General features: G+C 45.8%; 1 protein-coding gene across 1 annotated transcript in view; it reads right to left on the reverse strand.

Annotated features, from left to right (window-relative positions):
* LOC135546739 (ryanodine receptor 1-like) overlaps positions 1-20,000 on the reverse strand; it is a 154,303-nt gene that overhangs the window by 130,228 nt on the left and 4,075 nt on the right. Inside the window, exons 6-15 of the mRNA XM_064975393.1 lie at positions 18,841-19,049; positions 16,394-16,737; positions 14,482-14,611; positions 14,074-14,234; positions 13,133-13,298; positions 12,909-12,995; positions 11,794-12,020; positions 5,461-5,652; positions 5,013-5,265; positions 1-190 (exon numbers count right to left, since the gene is read on the reverse strand). The exon at positions 1-190 is cut by the window's left edge and continues 365 nt beyond it. Coding sequence (XP_064831465.1) covers positions 1-190; positions 5,013-5,265; positions 5,461-5,652; positions 11,794-12,020; positions 12,909-12,995; positions 13,133-13,298; positions 14,074-14,234; positions 14,482-14,611; positions 16,394-16,737; positions 18,841-19,049 — 1,959 coding nt within the window. The remainder of the gene's footprint in view (positions 191-5,012; positions 5,266-5,460; positions 5,653-11,793; positions 12,021-12,908; positions 12,996-13,132; positions 13,299-14,073; positions 14,235-14,481; positions 14,612-16,393; positions 16,738-18,840; positions 19,050-20,000) is intronic.

Raw genomic sequence — 20,000 nt, forward strand, 5'->3', positions numbered from 1 at the left:
TGGGGTCAATCATCTTGAGGATGTGTTTAACGTCTTCATCATTGAAGATGCCCATGATGAGGAGAGTGCTGATGAGCTTCAGGATGGGGACGAAGTGGAACTCTACGCTGCCCCCTACTGGGTCTCTCATAGCCTGGCTACCATCCAGAACCGCCTCTGTCAACATGCTGATGGCTTTCGTCTTCAGTTCCTGAGGAAAGGGCAGGAGAGAAGAGACAAAGAACATTAAAGAAAGAAAGAAACTTAAAATGAGTTAATACTAAACAAGGAAGGCCGTCCTGGTTGTAGCCGAGGGGGAGGGTGGTGGACCCCTTGTGGGGCTGCTTTACCAACCCATCTAACCCTGGTCTCCGGTCTTATTTCACTTGACTCTGACTTGTTAGATGTATTGGACGGGGGTAAATAAACCCCCTTAAGTCTTATTAAATAATAAATCCCTGTGTGTTTACGCTTAGAGACTTCCTGTTTCTTGCATAGGCTCCGTGAGACTGTACTGAGTTCACCGATAGCAGCAATGCTTTTTTCCAGAGACGACCGGATCCGGAACAAGAAAAACCGTCCCGAAATCGTCTGTAAAAACACAAACTAAAACTAAAACTCCACCATCGAAAGCTTAGACTCACGGAAAAGAGTGTGTTGGGTTGTTTAGTACTACGACAGTTGTCTGAAGTCGCCGATGCAGACATCCCAATTCTTCTCACAAAACCAGACGGTTTAAGACACAAACTTATACGAACGCATCGCCGAAAGCTGAGGAACGTTCAACACCAACTTGTTTTTCTCTGCGACACACAAGTCGTCTGATAGTAACCGCGTACAGGGAGGTAAAAATGACAACATGAATAGGAAGTAAAAATTAAAGTGACCAAATATGGGTCTAATTATTACGGTAACTATGACAACTTCTGGAGGATGTTCTCCAACCTATCAGAGATCTTGAATCTAGTACTGAAAGCATAAGCTACATCTAGCTAGCACCGCAGTGCATAAAAGGACATTTTTTGAACAAATTAATTTCTTCCTAAATTAAGGAGAAGTAAGAGAGAGACAGAGAGAAAGCTAACTATATTTGGTTGTATTTTGTGAAACGTTCACTTAGCTACTTGAATTCAGCTAGCTAGTTTAGCCTACTCAATCACCCGGTTCAAACAAAGAGGGATGCTATGTTAGCTAACTGGCTACGGCTATCCAACAGAGAGGGATGCGATGTTAGCTAGCTGGCTATGGCTATCCAACAGAGAGGGATGCTATGTTAACTAGTTGGCTATGGTTATCCAACAGAGAGGGATGCTATGTTAGCTAACTGGCTAAGGCTATCCAACAGAGAGGAATGCTATGTTAGCTATCTGGCTAAGGCTATCCAACAGAGAGGGAGCTATGTTAGTTAGCTGGCTAAGGCTATCCAACAGAGAGGGATGCTATGTTAGCTAGCTGGCTAAGGCTATCCAACAGAGAGGGATGCTATGTTAGCTAGCTGGCTATGGCTATCCAACACTGGATCTCTTCCAAGTCAAGGTAAGATTGATTTTGGATGAAATAATTTATTGCCACCAGGGCTCACCTGTGTAACTACTAAACTGCTTGCTAACTGTACACTGTACTGCTTGATTGTAGCGGGTTTACTAACACGTTAGTTCTAGTAGCTATGTTGACTATGACGTTAATATGGTGACAATGATGTAGGCTGTGTGTAGCGGTTAGCAGTTATGATATGAAGGTTTGGCTTGGAAAGTTTTTTCACAGCGAGCTGATATTTTGTGCACTGAAGTCCACAAGCCAAGGGAAAAGGTGAGAGGAAGAGAATGCATAGATGGTTGTGATGAGCAATTATACAACGAGCAAAGGGATCGTGGTGTTTGTCTGTGACTGCTATGAAAGTGAACTGTGTATGCAGGTGATCAGGGGTACAGGGATTCTGTTGAAAAACATTTCTTAAATGGAAAAAAAATGGAACAAACAGGGATAAACCTTCCTGAATTTGTCCAAAAGAAAGTCCCGTTTGCAAATGTTTTTTTATTTTTTTATTTCACCTTTATTTAACCAGGTAGGCTAGTTGAGAACACCTTTATTTAACCAGGTAGGCTAGTTGAGAACACCTTTATTTAACCAGGTAGGCTAGTTGAGAACACCTTTATTTAACCAGGTAGGCTAGTTGAGAACACCTTTATTTAACCAGGTAGGCTAGTTGAGAACACCTTTATTTAACCAGGTAGGCTAGTTGAGAACACCTTTATTTAACCAGGTAGGCTAGTTGAGAACACCTTTATTTAACCAGGTAGGCTAGTTGAGAACACCTTTATTTAACCAGGTAGGCTAGTTGAGAACAAGTTCTCATTTGCAACTGCGACCTGGCCAAGATAAAGCATAGCAGTGTGAACAGACAACACAGAGTTACACATGGAGTAAACAATTAACAAGTCAATAACACAGTAGAAAAAAAGGGGAGTCTATATACATTGTGTGCAAAAGGCATGAGGAGGTAGGCGAATAATTACAATTTTGCAGATTAACACTGGAGTGATAAATGATCAGAAGGTCATGTACAGGTAGAGATATTGGTGTGCAAAAGAGCAGAAAAGTAAATAAATAAAAACAGTATGGGGATGAGGTAGGTGAAAATGGGTGGGCTATTTACCAATAGACTATGTACAGCTGCAGCGATCGGTTAGCTGCTCAGATAGCGGAAGTTGGTGAGGGAGATAAAAGTCTCCAACTTCAGGGATTTTTGCAATTCGTTCCAGTCACAGGCAGCAGAGTACTGGAACGAAAGGCGGCCAAATGAGGTGTTGGCTTTAGGGATGATCAGTGAGATACACCTGCTGGAGCGCGTGCTACGGTGGGTGTTGCCATCGTGACCAGTGAACTGAGATAAGGCGGAGCTTTACCTAGCATGGACTTGTAGATGACCTGGAGCCAGTGGGTCTTGCGACGAATATGTAGCGAGGGCCAGCCGACTAGAGCATACAAGTCGCAGTGGTGGGTGGTATAAGGTGCTTTAGTGACAAAACGGATGGCACTGTGATAAACTGCATCCAGTTTGCTGAGTAGAGTGTTGGAAGCAATTTTGTAGATGACGTCGCCGAAGTCGAGGATCGGTAGGATAGTCAGTTTTACTAGGGTAAGTTTGGCGGCGTGAGTGAAGGAGGCTTTGTTGCGGAATAGAAAGCCGACTCTTGATTTGATTTTCGATTGGAGATGTTTGATATGAGTCTGGAAGGAGAGTTTACAGGCTAGCCAGACACCTAGGTACTTATAGATGTCCACATATTCAAGGTCGGAACCATCCAGGGTGGTGATGCTAGTCGGGCATGCGGGTGCAGGCAGCGATCGGTTGAAAAGCATGCATTTGGTTTTACTAGCGTTTAAGAGCAGTTGGAGGCCACGGAAGGAGTGTTGTATGGCATTGAAGCTTGTTTGGAGGTTAGATAGCACAGTGTCCAAGGACGGGCCGGAAGTATATAGAATGGTGTCGTCTGCATAGAGGTGGATCAGGGAATCGCCCGCAGCAAGAGCAACATCATTGATATATACAGAGAAAAGAGTCGGCCCGAGAATTGAACCCTGTGGCACCCCCATAGAGACTGCCAGAGGACCGGACAGGACCTCCGATTTGACACACTGAACTCTGTCTGCAAAGTAATTGGTGAACCAGGCAAGGCAGTCATCCGAAAAACGGAAATGATTGCAACCTAGATCAGATAGATGCAGGCAAGAGTGTGCATTGAATGTCACTGTCTATCACCTTGATTACTCCAAGTTGTAAACTTGAATTCATAGGTTAGTTTGTAGCAACCTCATGATGAGTTGAAGTATTAGTAGCCTAAACCTATTGATGTTACATTGAGCTGGGTGAATGGAATATGGTCTGGGGGCTGTTTTTCGTGGTTCTGGCTAGGCCCCTTAGTTCCAGTGAAGGGGAATCTACAGCATACAATGACATTCTCTACAGCATACAATGACATTCTATATGATTCTGTGCTTCCAGCTTTGTGGCAACAGTTTGGGGAAGGTCCTTTCCTGTTTCAGCATGACAATGCCCCCACAAAGCGAGGTCCATACAGAAATGGTTTGTTGAGATCATTGTGGAAGAACTTGACTGGCTTGCAGAGCCTTGACCTCAACACCATCAAACGCCTTTGGGATGAATTGGAACGCCGACTGCGAGCCAGACCTAATCAACCAACATCAGTGCCCGACTTCACTAATGCTCTTGTGACTGAATGGAAGCAAGTACCCAATAGCAATGTTCCTACACCTAGTGAAAAGCCTTCCCAGAAGAGTGGAGGCTGTTATAGCAGCAATGTTCCAACATCTAGTGAAAAGCCTTCCCAGAAGAGTGGAGGCTGTTGTAGCAGCAATGTTCCAACATCTAGTGGAATGCCTTCCCAGAAGAGTGGAGGCTGTTATAGCAGCAATGTTCCAACGTCTAGTGGAAAGCCTTCCCAGAAGAGTGGAGGATGTTATAGCAGCAATGTTCCAACATCTAGTGGAAAGCCTTCCCAGAAGAGTGGAGGCTGTTATAGCAGCAATGTTCCAACATCTAGTGGAAAGCCTTCCCAGAAGAGTGGAGGCTGTTATAGCAGCAATGTTCCATCATCTAGTAGAAAGCCTTCCCAGAAGAGTGGAGGCTGTTATAGCAGCAAAGCGGGGACCGATTCCATATTAATGCCCATGATTTTTGTCAAACAGATTTTCGGTCATGTAGTGTAGCTTGATGGTCCAAGCTAGTAGTATCTTAAATATCATATATGAATCCATTTGAATGGGTATGGGAGACTCGCACAGTGATTTTGATTTACAAAAAGTGGCTCCCTCAGAAATATTAGTGACTACCACTTGCTTAGACCTACAGCGGATTAAACAAAATGTCTGTACATACACCAGATTCAGGCAAAAGAGCTTACCTTCATTTGTACATCATGTGTCCTGTGGCATGTACCAAAGCCACACAAGAAGCTGACTCTCTGATTGATGAACAATACATTGATTTGATCTGAATTTAAGTGACTAACCTGAAGAGGGAAGACAGGGCTGAGAGTGTACAGGTCAGGATCCGTCCCAACAAAGTTGATGGTTGAGAAGTGCAGCTTGGGTCTAAGACAGGTAGTTAACCCCACCCCAGGAAGGTCAGAGGCCTTCTCAGCGTCAGGGTACAGGGTGATGCTGAGGGTCTCAGCGGACATGGGCACAATGAACTCCCGGTTGGTGCCCAGCCGTGCCCGCTTAGCTGACTCCAGGTGGATGGAGATCAGCAGGTCGTAGAACCTGGACAGGGAGAGAGATTAAAGGTAAAAGATCATATTACCTGGAGACTGAGATGTTGACAATAAGAATTATTACTTTGTAAATTAATTTTGTGCACAAGTTTTTTTTTTTTAATAGTGTCTTGTAAATTAGCCCACTTGGGCAACTAATGTGTTAGACACGGAGATAAAACAATCAATGAGATCAGATCTGTACCCGCTGCGAAGGGGACCGGGCAGGTAGGTGTTCTCCATAGCGTAGAAGAGCTGTGATTCGTCAACGTGTGAGCAGAGGGCGTGTGCTACACGGTTGTTGCCCAGAGCGCAGACAGCACAGTACAACATCAGAGTATGGAAGTGGAACTTCAGTAGATCCAGGCGCTCAGACAACTCCAGGATGTCTATACACCTACAGGAAGGGATTAGAACCTTTACACAGGGTTTAGGGTGTAAAGTAGCACAGGTAAAGATAACATAAACTCGAAGCAATGAGCCCAATCAGTCCTCCATGGCCCTGTTTATACCTGGTTCTAACATGCATCCTTTTTTTTCTTGATCTTTTCTACATTCTGATTGTTGACCACATTTTTTTCACAGGTGTAGACGATTAAAAGAAGCATTGTGATGTGATCTTCATGACCATCTCCGGGGATGGGATGGGGGGGGGGTCAGGGACCCATTGTTCCTGCATATCAATCTAGTGTAAACAGATCTGGATGGTCAAATCATCACATCATTTTGTTTGTACTTTTACCCTTCTTTCTCCCCAACTGAAAGATATCCAATTGGTAGTTACGGTCTTGTCCGATCGCTGCAATTCCTCTATGGACTTGGAAGAGGTGAAGGTTGAGAGCCACGTGTCCTCCGAAACGCCTGGGCTAATGAGCGCTATGGTACATTTCAGTAGTTGAGACCGGTTTGTGTTTCCATGAGGATTAACGAGATAGCTGACGACCACGCTAGAGCAGTGTTTCTATCAGCCGTGGGTTCAAGGACATTCACACTGCTGAAAGATTTGGTAGCGCTGAAGAAGCCGGGAGAGGCTAGCTTCCAGGAGCTCATTTCAGCTCTGAGAGACATTTATGCGCCAAAATGGAATGTGTTGAGCGAGAGGTATGTTGTTTTTTAAAAATAGGAAACAGTTGTTTGGGAGAGACGTTAGCTGAGTATATAGCATCGCTAAAGGGACTGGTGGTTACATGTGAGTTTGGGGCTACACGAGAGGAGCAGATGAGGGAGCAGCGAGTTTATCGAGTTGCCAGTAAGGAGCTGCATGGCAAGATGTTAAGCGCGGCATACTGGGAGAATTTAACATGGGCAAAAGTATTGGACATTGTCAACAACTCGGAGTGCACAGCCCGGAGTATGCAGAAATTCCAGCAGACACCGAGTCAGTTGAGAACCGATCAGTTGACCACAAAACGGGAGGGTCATCGACCTGGATCCAACAGGGAGAAACAGTGGATGTCAGACGTCAAAGCCCTGTTTTCGCTGTTTGGGGACAGGACATTCACAGCAGACCTGCCATTACAAGGAGTTTCAATGCAGAGCGTGCCTGAAGACTGGACATCTTGAAAGAGCTTGCAAGGGGAGAGTATCTGCGCGTTTTCTAAGCAACGCTCTCAACAAGTGCACTCGTAAAGGGGTTCCCAGATCAAGTTGAGGAGGCAGAACTGCTATAGTTAGTCTGCAGGCACCGTCAGAAATCAACAGTCAGAAGAGAACTTGGGACTTACGGTGAGATGTAAACGAGGGGGGGAGATAAAGATGGAGGTAGGTTTTTTAATTTTATTTAACCAGGCAATTCAGTTAAGAACAAATTCTTATTTTCAATGACGGCCTAGGAACAGTGGGTTAACTGCCTGTTCAGGGGCAGAACTACAGAATTGTCAGCTCGGGGGTTTGAACTTGCAACCTTCCGGTTACTAGTCCAGCGCTCTAACTACTAGGCTACCTTCTGGTTACTAGTCCAGCGCTCTAACCACTAGGCTACCTTCTGGTTACTAGTCCAGCGCTCTAACCACTAGGCTACCTTCTGGTTACTAGTCCAGCGCTCTAACCACTAGGCTACCTTCTGGTTACTAGTCCAGCGCTCTAACCACTAGGCTACCTTCTGGTTACTAGTCCAGCGCTCTAACTACTAGGCTATCTTCTGGTTACTAGTCCAGCGCTCTAACCACTAGGCTACCTGCCTCCTCTACACTCTAACCACTAGACTACCTGCCGCCTCTACACTCTAACCACTAGGCTACCTGCCGCCTCTACACTCTAACCACTAGGCTACCTTCTGGTTACTAGTCCAGTGCTCTAACCACTAGGCTACCTGCCTCCTCTACACTCTAACCACTAGACTACCTGCCGCCTCTACACTCTAACCACTAGGCTACCTTCTGGTTACTAGTCCAGCGCTCTAACCACTAGGCTACCTGCCTCCTCTACACTCTAACCACTAGGCTACCTGCCTCCTCTACACTCTAACCACTAGACTACCTGCCGCCTCTACACTCTAACCACTAGGCTACCTTCTGGTTACTAGTCCAGCGCTCTAAGCCACTTGGCGACCCTGCCGCCCCAGATACTGGATACCATGTTTTATCATCTCAGAGAAGCTGTACAACAGCAGATTTAAAGAAGCATCAACTTCAACCATGTAAATGTTGTTTTGAGAAGTTACTCAGCTCAGCCGATTCAGTTATTGGGGCAGCTGGAGGTTAAAGTGAAATGACACCTCTATTAGTGTCAAAAGCGGAGAGTCCTGCCCCTGGGGGGGGGGGAGGATTGGTGAAGAGTGAAACATGTGTCAGATCCAGTGGTAAATATGCTGAGGTGTTTAGTGGTGCACATTGGTGTGTAAAAACAGTTCACAGAGTTGGACCTTACACAGGCCGACCAGCAAGTGGGGAGGTAGATCACGAGGCAACGCATTTCCTGACTATTAACACGTTGAAGGGTTTATATGAGCAGACTGCCTCAGAGAGTATCAAGCGCTCCAGCTATATTCCACCGTATTGTTGGGCCAGGTCCTATAGGGTTTACCTGGGGTTGTATGCTTTCCAGATGACATTCTTATGTCACGGGGAAATCGGGCAGAGGACCACTGAGAGAACTTAGAAGCAGTGTTCAAGTTGGCGGCAAAAAGGTGGGTTAAGAGGAAACAGGGACTCGTCTTTTCAGTCTAGTGTCACTTACTTAGGTCACAGGATAGATGAACAGGGGCTACATCCAGGATAGACTAACAGGGCTATATCCAGGATAGACTAACAGGGGCTATATCCAGGATAGACTAACAGGGGCTACATCCGGGATAGACTAACAGGGGCTACGTCCAGGATAGACTAACAGGGGCTACATCCAGGATTTTCTAACAGGGGCTATATTCAGGATAGACTAACAGGGGATATATCCAGGATAGACTAACAGGGGATATATCCAGGATAGACTAACAGGGGCTACATCCGGGATAGACGAACATGAGGCCACATCAGGGATAGACTAACAGGGGCTATATCCAGTGCAGGACAAGACTGAAGCCATAGCAAAGGCTCCAGCGCCAACTAACGTGACCGAACTCAGATACAGAACGTATCTGGCTCTTCTTACCCACTGTGGCCAAGTTCATGGAGAATCTCTCTACTCTCAGCAAACCTACGACAGAGCTCTTAACAGAAAGAGTGACCTTGGGTGTGGTCAGAACAATGTCAGCCGGCATCTGAAAGAAATGAAGACACAGCTGTCTCCCTCCTCAGTGTTCAGTGCACTATGACCCCCCCACACACACACACACACACACACACGCCAGTAATATTGGCGAAAGGTGAAATAAATAAATAAATAACGGGTGGGTAATGTCATCTCACACACGATGCCTGGCGGTAGTGAGAGGCCTATTGCTTCACGCAATCCGAACTATCGAAGTGTCATCTTCAGATGTACTTCCCATTTTTAGCTAAGAACGTCGCCAGGGAAACGACCGAGGACAAGGGTTTGGCAAAAGTTAAGCATTTCACAGGGTGACCTAACCACGTTACTGATCCTGAACTAAAACCTTATTGGATGAGAAGGGATGAGCTCACTGGAGAAAGTGATGGTGGGTTATGGGGTATGAGAGAGTGGTGGTGCCGGGCTACTCTACAGAGGGGCCTACTGAAGGAGCTGCAGGAAAACCACTGGGGCGTCTGTCAAAATGAAAGGTCTTGCAAGGAGACACTTTTGGTGGCCCAGGTTAGACTCAGACATGGTATACATTCTGTATTCATCTGGCCCTTCTTTGGACACTGTGCTAACAAACCGCCGAACGAGCTTCAATGCCATACGACTCTCCTTCCGAGGCCTCCAACTGCTTTTAAATGCAAGTAAAACTAAGTGCATGTTCTTCAACCGATTGCTGCCTGCACCCTCCCGCCCGACTCGCATCACGACTCTGGACGGAGTCCCACAGGCCGGCTACGACGATGTTTGTGTTGGTAGTAGTATGAGTTGAGATTATGCCGGTTCATTGTTTCGTGTAGCTAGCTAGCTACATGTCTATACAAAAGGTGTGTCTGAGGGTGATTACGGCCATCTACTGTATTACATGAAGATGTGTACATATCTTGACAATAGTGACCCGGGCAGGCAGCCTAGTGGTTAGAGTGTAGAGGAGGCAGGGAGCCTAGTGGTTAGAGTGTAGAGGTGGCAGGGTAGCCTAGTGGTTAGAGTGTAGAGGCGGCAGGGTAGCCTAGTGGTGAGAGTGTAGAGGCGGCAGGGTAGCCTAGTGGTTAGAGTGTAGAGGCAGCAGGGTAGCCTAGTGGTTAGAGTGTAGAGGCGGCAGGGTAGCCTAGTGGTTAGAGTGTAGAGGTGGCAGGTAGCCTAGTGGTTAGAGTGTAGAGGAGGCAGGTAGCCTAGTGGTTAGAGTGTAGAGGTGGCAGGTAGCCTAGTGGTTAGAGTGTAGAGGTGGCAGGTAGCCTAGTGGTTAGAGTGTAGAGGAGGCAGGTAGCCTAGTGGTGAGAGTGTAGAGGTGGCAGGGTAGCCTAGTGGTTAGAGTGTAGAGGCGGCAGGGTAGCCTAGTGGTTAGAGTGTAGAGGCGGCAGGGTAGCCTAGTGGTTAGAGTGTAGAGGCGGCAGGGTAGCCTAGTGGTTAGAGTGTAGAGGCGGCAGGGTAGCCTAGTGGTTAGAGTGTAGAGGCGGCAGGGTAGCCTAGTGGTTAGAGTGTAGAGGAGGCAGGTAGCCTAGTGGTTAGAGCGTTGGATTAGTAACCGTAAAGGTTGCAAGATCAAATCCGCGAGATGACAAGGTACAAATCTGTCGTTCTGCCCCCTGAACAAGGCAGTTAACCCACTGTTCCTAGGCTGCCATTGTAAAATAAGGATTTGTTCTTAACTGACTTGCCAAGTTAAATAAAGGTTAATTAAATAGGTGAGGGTGGTTATAGCATTTCTTTCACATGACCCATCGATTTTGACAAGTGTGTTGGGTTAGCGTCATCTAATAATTATAAAATATGAATAAAATATTTTTATCTGGACAGTTTCTGTTGTTGATATTTCTACTCTGCCATTTCACCGTACCTTCTGTATCCTGTTCATGTGACAAATACACTTTTATTTGATATAGTGTGTTTATCAGAAATGTGAAGAACAACAGGACCTGCACCAAAGTCAGATTAGGATTTAGGACTAGATAATGACAAGGACAAGATAAAGTGTATTTTTACCTGAAGTTTTAACTTATTGTAGGCTACTACTTTCACCACTTTTAGTCTTGAAATCTTTGGTTGTTTTTTACTACACTACTTTACTCCCTCTGTTTAGCACATGGCCTCGCATGTGAATCCTCAAAGAGATGGGTGGGGCTAAGGCTTAAGAGGGTGTGAACGATGCTGAATGGGTGGAGACAAAGATGAGCTCTCCAGTAGGTGAACCAAAACATATTCAAGTACCATTTTTTCAAAAGTGGGATTACAAGTTTATCAACTTTTTAAAGCAGAATTACTTCCTCATTGTTCCTCAACTGCTGTGTATGATATACCCATTTTCTAGCTCTGAGTCTCTACTTTTATCCAATGTCAAAAACACAATTTCAAAATTTGTTACGTGTGACCGAAAGTTTTTTTTCTGTGGCAGTAAAATGTAAAATGTTATGTGCTAAATCAATATCTGATCAATATCTGGATTATTAACATTCTAAAAGTTTGGAGCATCCATTGTCCAACTGTTGCATTTATTAGAATTGTTTATGACCGTTGCAAATGTAATTGTTTATTTAGTCCCAAATCCACGTATTTCGGTGTCTATGACTGCCATATGAGTATTTAAAAAACTATCCTTAACATCTTAACACCTTAACATCTCAATCAACTGTTGTGCTATTGTTTTGTTTACAGCATTTGAAAAAATATTTTAAAAAACGATTAAAACTATTTGAAAAGTAATTCACTGAAACTGGCCCATTTAGCGTCTATGACAACATGTTGCTAACTGAATTGAGTCCAACCCTGTAGTTTACCGTTTATCTCTAACCAGTTCTTCATGACAAAGGGTTAGGATTAGCGTAGACAGTGTGTTGTATCTAACCTGTTCTCCTCAGGTATATGCAGGGCCATCATGGTGAGGGGTTCGGTACACTCCACCACCCAGCCCAGTCTCTCGCTGACCCTGCCGACCTCTGGGTCCAGGAAGTGGTTGGGCATGCGGGACCAGATGACGGGGGTCAACATCTGGATGTCCAGCCGGGGTGGGCACTGGGGCACTGGGTTCTTACGCTCACTACGGAACATGGCTGCTGAGATTGGCATGATGTTCTGAGAGGAGAAGACGTAACGGTGTTATGATCAAAGACATCTCAACAAGGGGAGTGGTTTTCTGGTAGAAGAGCAACAAGGGGAGTGGTTTTCTGGTAGAAGAGCTATAAGGGGAGGGGTTTTCTGGTACAAGAGCAATAAGGGGAGGGGTTTTCTGGTACAAGAGCAATAAGGGGAGTGGTTTTCTGGTAGAAGAGCAATAAGGGGAGTGGTTTTCTGGTACAAGAGCAATAAGGGGAGTGGTTTTCTGGTAGAAGGGCTATAAGGGGAGTGGTTTTCTGGTAGAAGAGCAACAAGGGGAGTGGTTTTCTGGTAGAAGAGCTATAAGGGGAGGGGTTTTCTGGTACAAGAGCAATAAGGGGAGTGGTTTTCTGGTAGAAGTGCAAAAAGGGGAGTGGTTTTCTGGTACAAGAGCAATAAGGGGAGTGGTTTTCTGGTAGAAGAGCTATAAGGGGAGTGGTTTTCTGGTAGAAGAGCTATAAGGGGAGTGGTTTTCTGGTAGAAGAGCTATAAGGGGAGTGGTTTTCTGGTACAAGAGCAATAAGGGGAGTGGTTATCTGGTAGAAGAGCTATAAGGGGAGTGGTTTTCTGGTAGAAGAGCTATAAGGGGAGTGGTTTTCTGGTAGAAGAGCTATAAGGGGAGTGGTTTTCTGGTAGAAGAGCTATAAGGGGAGTGGTTTTCTGGTAGAAGAGTGCTGAGGGGTTCAGGAGAGACAACAGCAGAACAGAAAGGAGAATGGTGTAGTTCAGAGAATGGGACGTGTGTGTATGGAGTACTTTAGGATGAGGGAGTGGAAAGGGAGGGGTAGGATGTGGAGGAGGAGGAGGATGAACATAAGGAAGAGGATGAGGAAGAGGAGGAGGAGGAAGAAGGAGGAGGATTCTGACCTTGAGTTTCCCCAGCTCCAGCTGTACCATGTTCTGACTGGAGGGCTGGACGAACACAGCAGGAAACAGCTTTGTGTTGGGCTCCACCTGGAAGAAACAAAATACCTCCGTCAACAACAACACACCCCCAGTCATGCTCAGTGACTTAGCCAACATGTGCATAGGAGTCTCACCTCACACACCTGATACTACACACAAATACACACACACACACACACACACACCTGGTAGAAGGTGTTTATCTCCTTCCCATTGGCTGTGAATGTCATGAGGCCTGTTGCCAGGTCGACCAGGCAGCCAACCACAGTGTCCTCCTGGCTGAACCTGGCCTGCTGGGAGCTGTTGCCGAAGTCTCCTCCCCACACCATGTAGCAGTTACTATGCTTCATACTGTAGACACAGACCAGTTATAACCTGTTATTAGCATCCATAACCTCTCTGCCCCAGACCATATAAATCAAATGTATTTATAAAGCCCTTCGTACATCAGCTGATATCTCAAAGTGCTGTGCAGAAACTCAGCCTAAAACCCCAAAACCGCAAGCAATGCAGGTGTAGAAACAGTTACTATGCTTCATAATGAGAACACAGACCAATTATAACCTGTTATTAGCAACCATAACCTCTCTGCCCCAGACCATATAGCAGTTACGACACCTGCATTGCTTGCTGTTTGGGGTTTTAGGCTGCGTTTCTGTACAGCACTTTGAGATATCAGCTGATGTACGAAGGGCTTTATAAATACATTTGATTGATTCGATTTACTATGCTTCATTGGATCGGCAGGGTAGCCTAGTGGTTAGAGCGTTGGACTATTAACCGAAAGGTTGCAAGATTGAATCCCCAAGTTGACAAGGTAAAAATCTGTCGTTCTTCCCCTGAACAAGGCAGTTAACCCACTGTTCCCCGGTAGGCCGTCATTGAAAATAAGAACTTGTTCTTAACTGACTTGCCGAGTTAAATAAAGGTTCAGATAGAATAAATAAATAGCATGCTTCTGTCTATAAATGTGAGCTGCTCAGTACTTTGTTTCTACAAAAAAATTCATATTGTAGGGACAAAGACATTGCTACAATGTGTTTCTGGAAATCCCTCAATTTAAACACAGAAACAGTGAAACATACGGGCACAATGTCCCTCCAGGTAGACGTGTGATGTCACTTACCTGTCGTGGATGTTGCCCTTGTCGTCTCCCACGGTTAAGGTGACGTTCCGGACCTTGGAGAGGTCAAAGTTCGGGTCGTACATGTGGTAGTCGGGGGTTACCCAGCCGATCCACACCCCGGTGGGCTCCTGGCCAGCAAAGATTCTCACCGAGTAGTAGTACTGCAGATATACAGTGGGGAGGGGGGGGGGGTTAAGGGTTAAGGTGCATGCTGGGAAATCTAAGAATACGGATTTGGGTTCAAGTAAACCTTTCCAGGGTTCCAATTTAAAAACGTTCCTTCCCAGGATTGCCTTGAGTTTGTAGGTGTGTGTGTGTGTGTGTGTGTGTGTGTGTGTGTGTGTGTGTGTGTGTGTGTGTGTGTGTGTGTGTGTACGTGTATGTGTGTGTGCGTGCGTGTGTGTTCACCGTGGTGGTGTTCTGGATAATCTCCACATCATCTCTGTCATCTGGGACCACGTCCTGCTGTAACCGTGGCACCAAGGGAGGGGTTGGGGGAGGGTTGATGGTAGCTGCCTTCTTAGCCCGAGCAAACAACCTGGACACACAGCGGAGAAACGTTTCTTTGCCTTTGTGTAACCAGATAAGAGAACACATTCTATTTGATGTATTGATCTTCTCGCTGGAGTTGACTGAAATATACCACCAGCTCCAGGTCTCTGCTATCCCGTATCCTTAATGATTCTCATCTCTACCCTCTGTTCTCCTCTACACATCCTCATCAGTCACTACTAACCCTCTGTTCTCCTCTCTACACATCCTCATCAGTCACTACTAACCCTCTGTTCTCCTCTCTACACATCCTCATCAGTCACTACTAACCCTCTGTTCTCTACACATCCTCATCAGTCACTACTAACCCTCTGTTCTCCTCTACACATCCTCATCAGTCACTACTAACCCTCTGTTCTCCTCTACACATCCTCATCAGTCACTACTAACCCTCTGTTCTCCTCTCTACACATCCTCATCAGTCACTACTAACCCTCTGTTCTCCTCTACACATCCTCATCAGTCACTACTAACCCTCTGTTCTCCTCTACACATCCTCATCAGTCACTACTAACCCTCTGTTCTCTACACATCCTCATCAGTCACTACTAACCCTCTGTTCTCTATACATCCTCATCAGTCACTACTAACCCTCTGTTCTCTATACATCCTCATCAGTCACTACTAACCCTCTGTTCTCTACACATCCTCATCAGTCACTACTAACCCTCTGTTCTCCTCTACACATCCTCATCAGTCACTACTAACCCTCTGTTCTCTACACATCCTCATCAGTCACTACTAACCCTCTGTTCTCTACACATCCTCATCAGTCACTACTAACCCTCTGTTCTCCTCTATACATCCTCATCAGTCACTACTAACCCTCTGTTCTCCTCTACACATCCTCATCAGTCACTACTAACCCTCTGTTCTCCTCTACACATCCTCATCAGTCACTACTAACCCTCTGTTCTCCTCTACACATCCCCATCAGTCACTACTAACCCTCTGTTCTCTACACATCCTCATCAGTCACTACTAACCCTCTGTTCTCCTCTACACATCCTCATCAGTCACTACTAACCCTCTGTTCTCTACACATCCTCATCAGTCACTACTAACCCTCTGTTCTCCTCTACACATCCTCATCAGTCACTACTAACCCTCTGTTGTCTACACATCCTCATCAGTCACTACTAACCCTCTGTTCTCTACACATCCTCATCAGTCACTACTAACCCTCTGTTCTCTACACATCCTCATCAGTCACTACTAACCCTCTGTTCTCTACACATCCTCATCAGTCACTACTAACCCTCTGTTCTCTATACATCCTCATCAGTCACTACTAACCCTCTGTTCTCCTCTATACATCCTCATCAGTCACTACTAACCCTCTGTTCTCCTCTATACATCCTCATCATCACTACTAACCCTCTGTTCTCTATACATCATCATCATCACAACTAACCCTCTGTTCTCTATACATCCTCATCAGTCACTACTAACCCTCCGTTCTCCTCTACACATCCTCATCAGTCACTACTAACCCTCTGTTCTCCTCTACACATCCTCATCAGTCACTACTAACCCTCTGTTCTCTACACATCCTCATAGGTCACTACTAACCCTCTGTTCTCCTCTATACATCCTCATCAGTCACTACTAACCCTCTGTTCTCTACACATCCTCATCGGTCACTACTAACCCTCTGTTCTCTACACATCCTCATCAGTCACTACTAACCCTCTGTTCTCCTCTACACATCCTCATCAGTCCCTACTAACCCTCTGTTCTCTACACATCCTCATCAGTCACTACTAACCCTCTCTTCTTGCCCTTCTCTGACATCGCGTCCTTCTCGATCTCGGGCGTCTCCTTGGCAACAGATGGTTCCTTTTCCTTCTCTTCCTGCTCCTTCTTACTGGCCGACTTCTTCAGAACCTCAAACTCCGAGTCCGGCTCCACCTCCAGAACCTCGTCCTCGTGGATGGTCAACGTGCGGGTCAGCGGCGTGGTCCCGGCTGTGATCTTGAAGACCTCGTCAAACTCCACGGGCATGCTGAGGCGCAGGAACAGCATGTCAGTGTTGGCATTCTGGGAGCCGAACGTCTTGTGGGTCAGCTTCAGGCACGGAGCGCTGTCCACTGTCCCGTCCACGCGGGACACCTGGAGGGGGAGAGAAGAAGAGTAAAGAAGAGAGAAGAAGAGCAAAGAAGAAGAGCAAAGAAGAAGAGCGAAGAAGAGCGAAGAGGAGAGAAGAAGAAGAGCGAAGAGGAGAGAAGAAGAGCGAAGAAGAGAGAAGAAGAGCGAAGAAGAGAGAAGAAGAAGAGCGAAGAAGAGAGAAGAAGAAGAGCGAAGAGGAGAGAAGAAGAGCGAAGAAGAGAGAAGAAGAAGAGCGAAGAAGAGCGAAGAGGAGAGAAGAAGAAGAGCGAAGAGGAGAGAAGAAGAAGAGCGAAGAGGAGAGAAGAAGAGCGAAGAAGAGAGAAGAAGAAGAGCGAAGAAGAGCGAAGAGGAGAGAAGAAGAGCGAAGAAGAGAGAAGAAGAAGAGCGAAGAAGAGGAGAGAAGAAGAGCGAAGAAGAGAGAAGAAGAGGAGAGCTCCATGAACAACAGTGACAGAGAAATACTGGATAACTCCTAGATCACTAAAGAAATCTCCGGTCTCCTCACTAGAACCTCCTGCTAAACGTATTCCCTGCAAACGCCAAGTATCACTTACTATTGTTGCGTATCTCAAGTCATACCTACCCTCAATCAACATACTCTGGAAGTATCATGTTTCTACAATGGATTACTGAATACATGTAGCTTCTGCTGTATATAAGAAACATTTGAAACAGAGCACTTCAGCCACGTTTCATTTTAGAGGTCCAGTACAGTACCTCAATGTGGCGGGATGATTCCCTCTCTATCGCTATCTAACTAAGGATGATTCCCTCTCTATCTCTAACTAACTAAGGATGATTCCCTCTCTATCGCTATCTAACTAAGGATGATTCCCTCTCTATCGCTATCTAACTAAGGATGATTCCCTCTCTATCGCTATCTAACTAAGGATGATTCCCTCTCTATCTCTAACTAAATAAGGATGATTCCCTCTCTATCTCTAACTAACTAAGGATGATTCCCTCTATATCTAACTAACTAAGGATGATTCCCTCTCTAATTCAAGCCTCTCTAACTAACTAAGGATGATTCCCTCTCTATCTCTAACTAACTAAGGATGATTCCCTCTCTATCTCTAACTAACTAAGGATGATTCACTCTATCTCTATCTAATGATGATTCCCTCTCTATCTCTAACTAACTAAGGATGATTCCCTCTCTATCGCTATCTAACTAAGGATGATTCCCTCTCTATCTCTAACTAACTAAGGATGATTCCCTCTATATCTAACTAACTAAGGATGATTCCCTCTCTAATTCAAGCCTCTCTAACTAACTAAGGATGATTCCCTCTCTAATTCAAGCCTCTCTAACTAACTAAGGATGATTCCCTCTCTATCTCTAACTAACTAAGGATGATTCCCTTTCTATCTCTAACTAACTAAGGATGATTCCCTCTCTATCTCTAACTAACTAAGGATGATTCACTCTATCTCAGATACATGATACCCCAAATCGTATTATCCTGGTCATTAAGTTAACTACCACAATGTATTGGTGGGTAGTAGGTCAGTACCTAAATGTGTTGGTTGTTATTGGGTCAGTACCTAAATGTGTTGGTTGTTATTGGGTCAGTACCTAAATGTGTTGGTTTTTATTGGGTGTGTACCTCAAGGTGATGGTGGTTATTGGGTCAGTACCACAATGTGTTGGTTGTTAGTGGGTCAGTACCTCAATGTGTTAGTGGTTATTGGGTCAGTACATCAATGTGTTGGTGGTTATTGGGTCAGTACTTCAATGTGTTGGTGGTTTTTGGGTCAGTACCTCAATGTGTTGGTGGTTTTTGGGTCAGTACATCAATGTGTTTGTGGTTTTTGGGTCAGTATCTCAATGTGTTGGTGGTTATTGGGTCAGTACCTCAATGTGTTGGTGGTTATTGGGTCAGTACCTCAATGTGTTGGTGGTTATTGGGTCAGTACATCAATGTGTTGGTGGTTATTGGGTCAGTACCTCAATGTGTTGGTGGTTTTTGGGTCAGTACCTCAATGTGTTGGTGGTTTTTGGGTCAGTACATCAATGTGTTGGTGGTTTTTGGGTCAGTACCTCAATGTGTTGGTGGTTATTGGGTCAGTACCTCAATGTGTTGGTGGTTTTTGGGTCAGTACCTCAATGTGTTGGTGGTTAGTTGGCACAGGGGCGAACTGTGGCAGGCTCTTGCTGAACCACATGGTAATGTCTCTCTTCATGTTGATGGCAAATGGTTCGAAGCCCTCCTGGAGACCACAGATGGCGAAGTAGCGCAGACTGCTGACGTTCTGACCCAGGTTGATCCTGCCCACCTGGGACAGGCCCAGAGTACACACTGGGATGAAGCCTGAAGAGGTAGAAGAGGAGAGTTGGGTTCACAACATACAGCAGTGCACAACATTACACCAGGGCCCATAGGGAAGTTGAGCTGAAGGAGAGTTCATTTGACCAAGGCCCAGAGGGAAGTGGATCTGAAGGAGAGTTCATTTGACCAAGGCACAGAGGGAAGTGGATCTGAAGGAGAGTTCATTTGACCAAGGCCCAGAGGGAAGTGGATCTGAAGGAGAGTTCATTTGACCAAAGCCCAGAGGGAAGTGGAACTTCCCTTCAGGTTCTGAAGCAGGTCCTGGAGATCTATGGCGCATTCCGCATTTTATTCTGGCCCAGCACTGGTGCACCTGGTTTAACCAATCAACTAATGGTTGAACCATCTGTGTTACTGCTTTAATGGAATCATGCCGGTTCCTGCTGCACACCCATCAGCTCCCCAGACCCATAGAGCCTGTATTAAACCACCCTGTAGCTACCCAGACCCATAGAGCCTGTATTAAACCACCCATCAGCTCCCCAGACCCATAGAGCCTGTATTAAACCACCCATGAGCTCCCCAGACCCATAGAGCCTGTATTAAACCACCCATGAGCTCCCCAGACCCATAGAGCCTGTATTAAACCACCCTGTAGCTACCCAGACCCATAGAGCCTGTATTAAACCACCATGTAGCTACCGAGACCCATAGAGCCTGTATTAAACCACCCTGTAGCTACCCAGACCCATAGAGCCTGTATTAAACCACCCTGTAGCTACCCAGACCCATAGAGCCTGTATTAAACCACCCTGTAGCTACCCAGACCCATAGAGCCTGTATTAAACCACCCTGTAGCTACCCAGACCCATAGAGCCTGTATTAAACCACCCTGTAGCTCCCCAGACCCATAGAGCCTGTATTAAACCAGCCTGTAGCTCCCCAGACCCATATAGCCTGTATTAAACCACCCTGTAGCTACCCAGACCCATA

The sequence above is a fragment of the Oncorhynchus masou genome, chromosome 9 (assembly GCF_036934945.1).
Source record: "Oncorhynchus masou masou isolate Uvic2021 chromosome 9, UVic_Omas_1.1, whole genome shotgun sequence".
In the NCBI taxonomy this organism is placed as follows: Eukaryota; Metazoa; Chordata; class Actinopteri; order Salmoniformes; family Salmonidae; genus Oncorhynchus; species Oncorhynchus masou.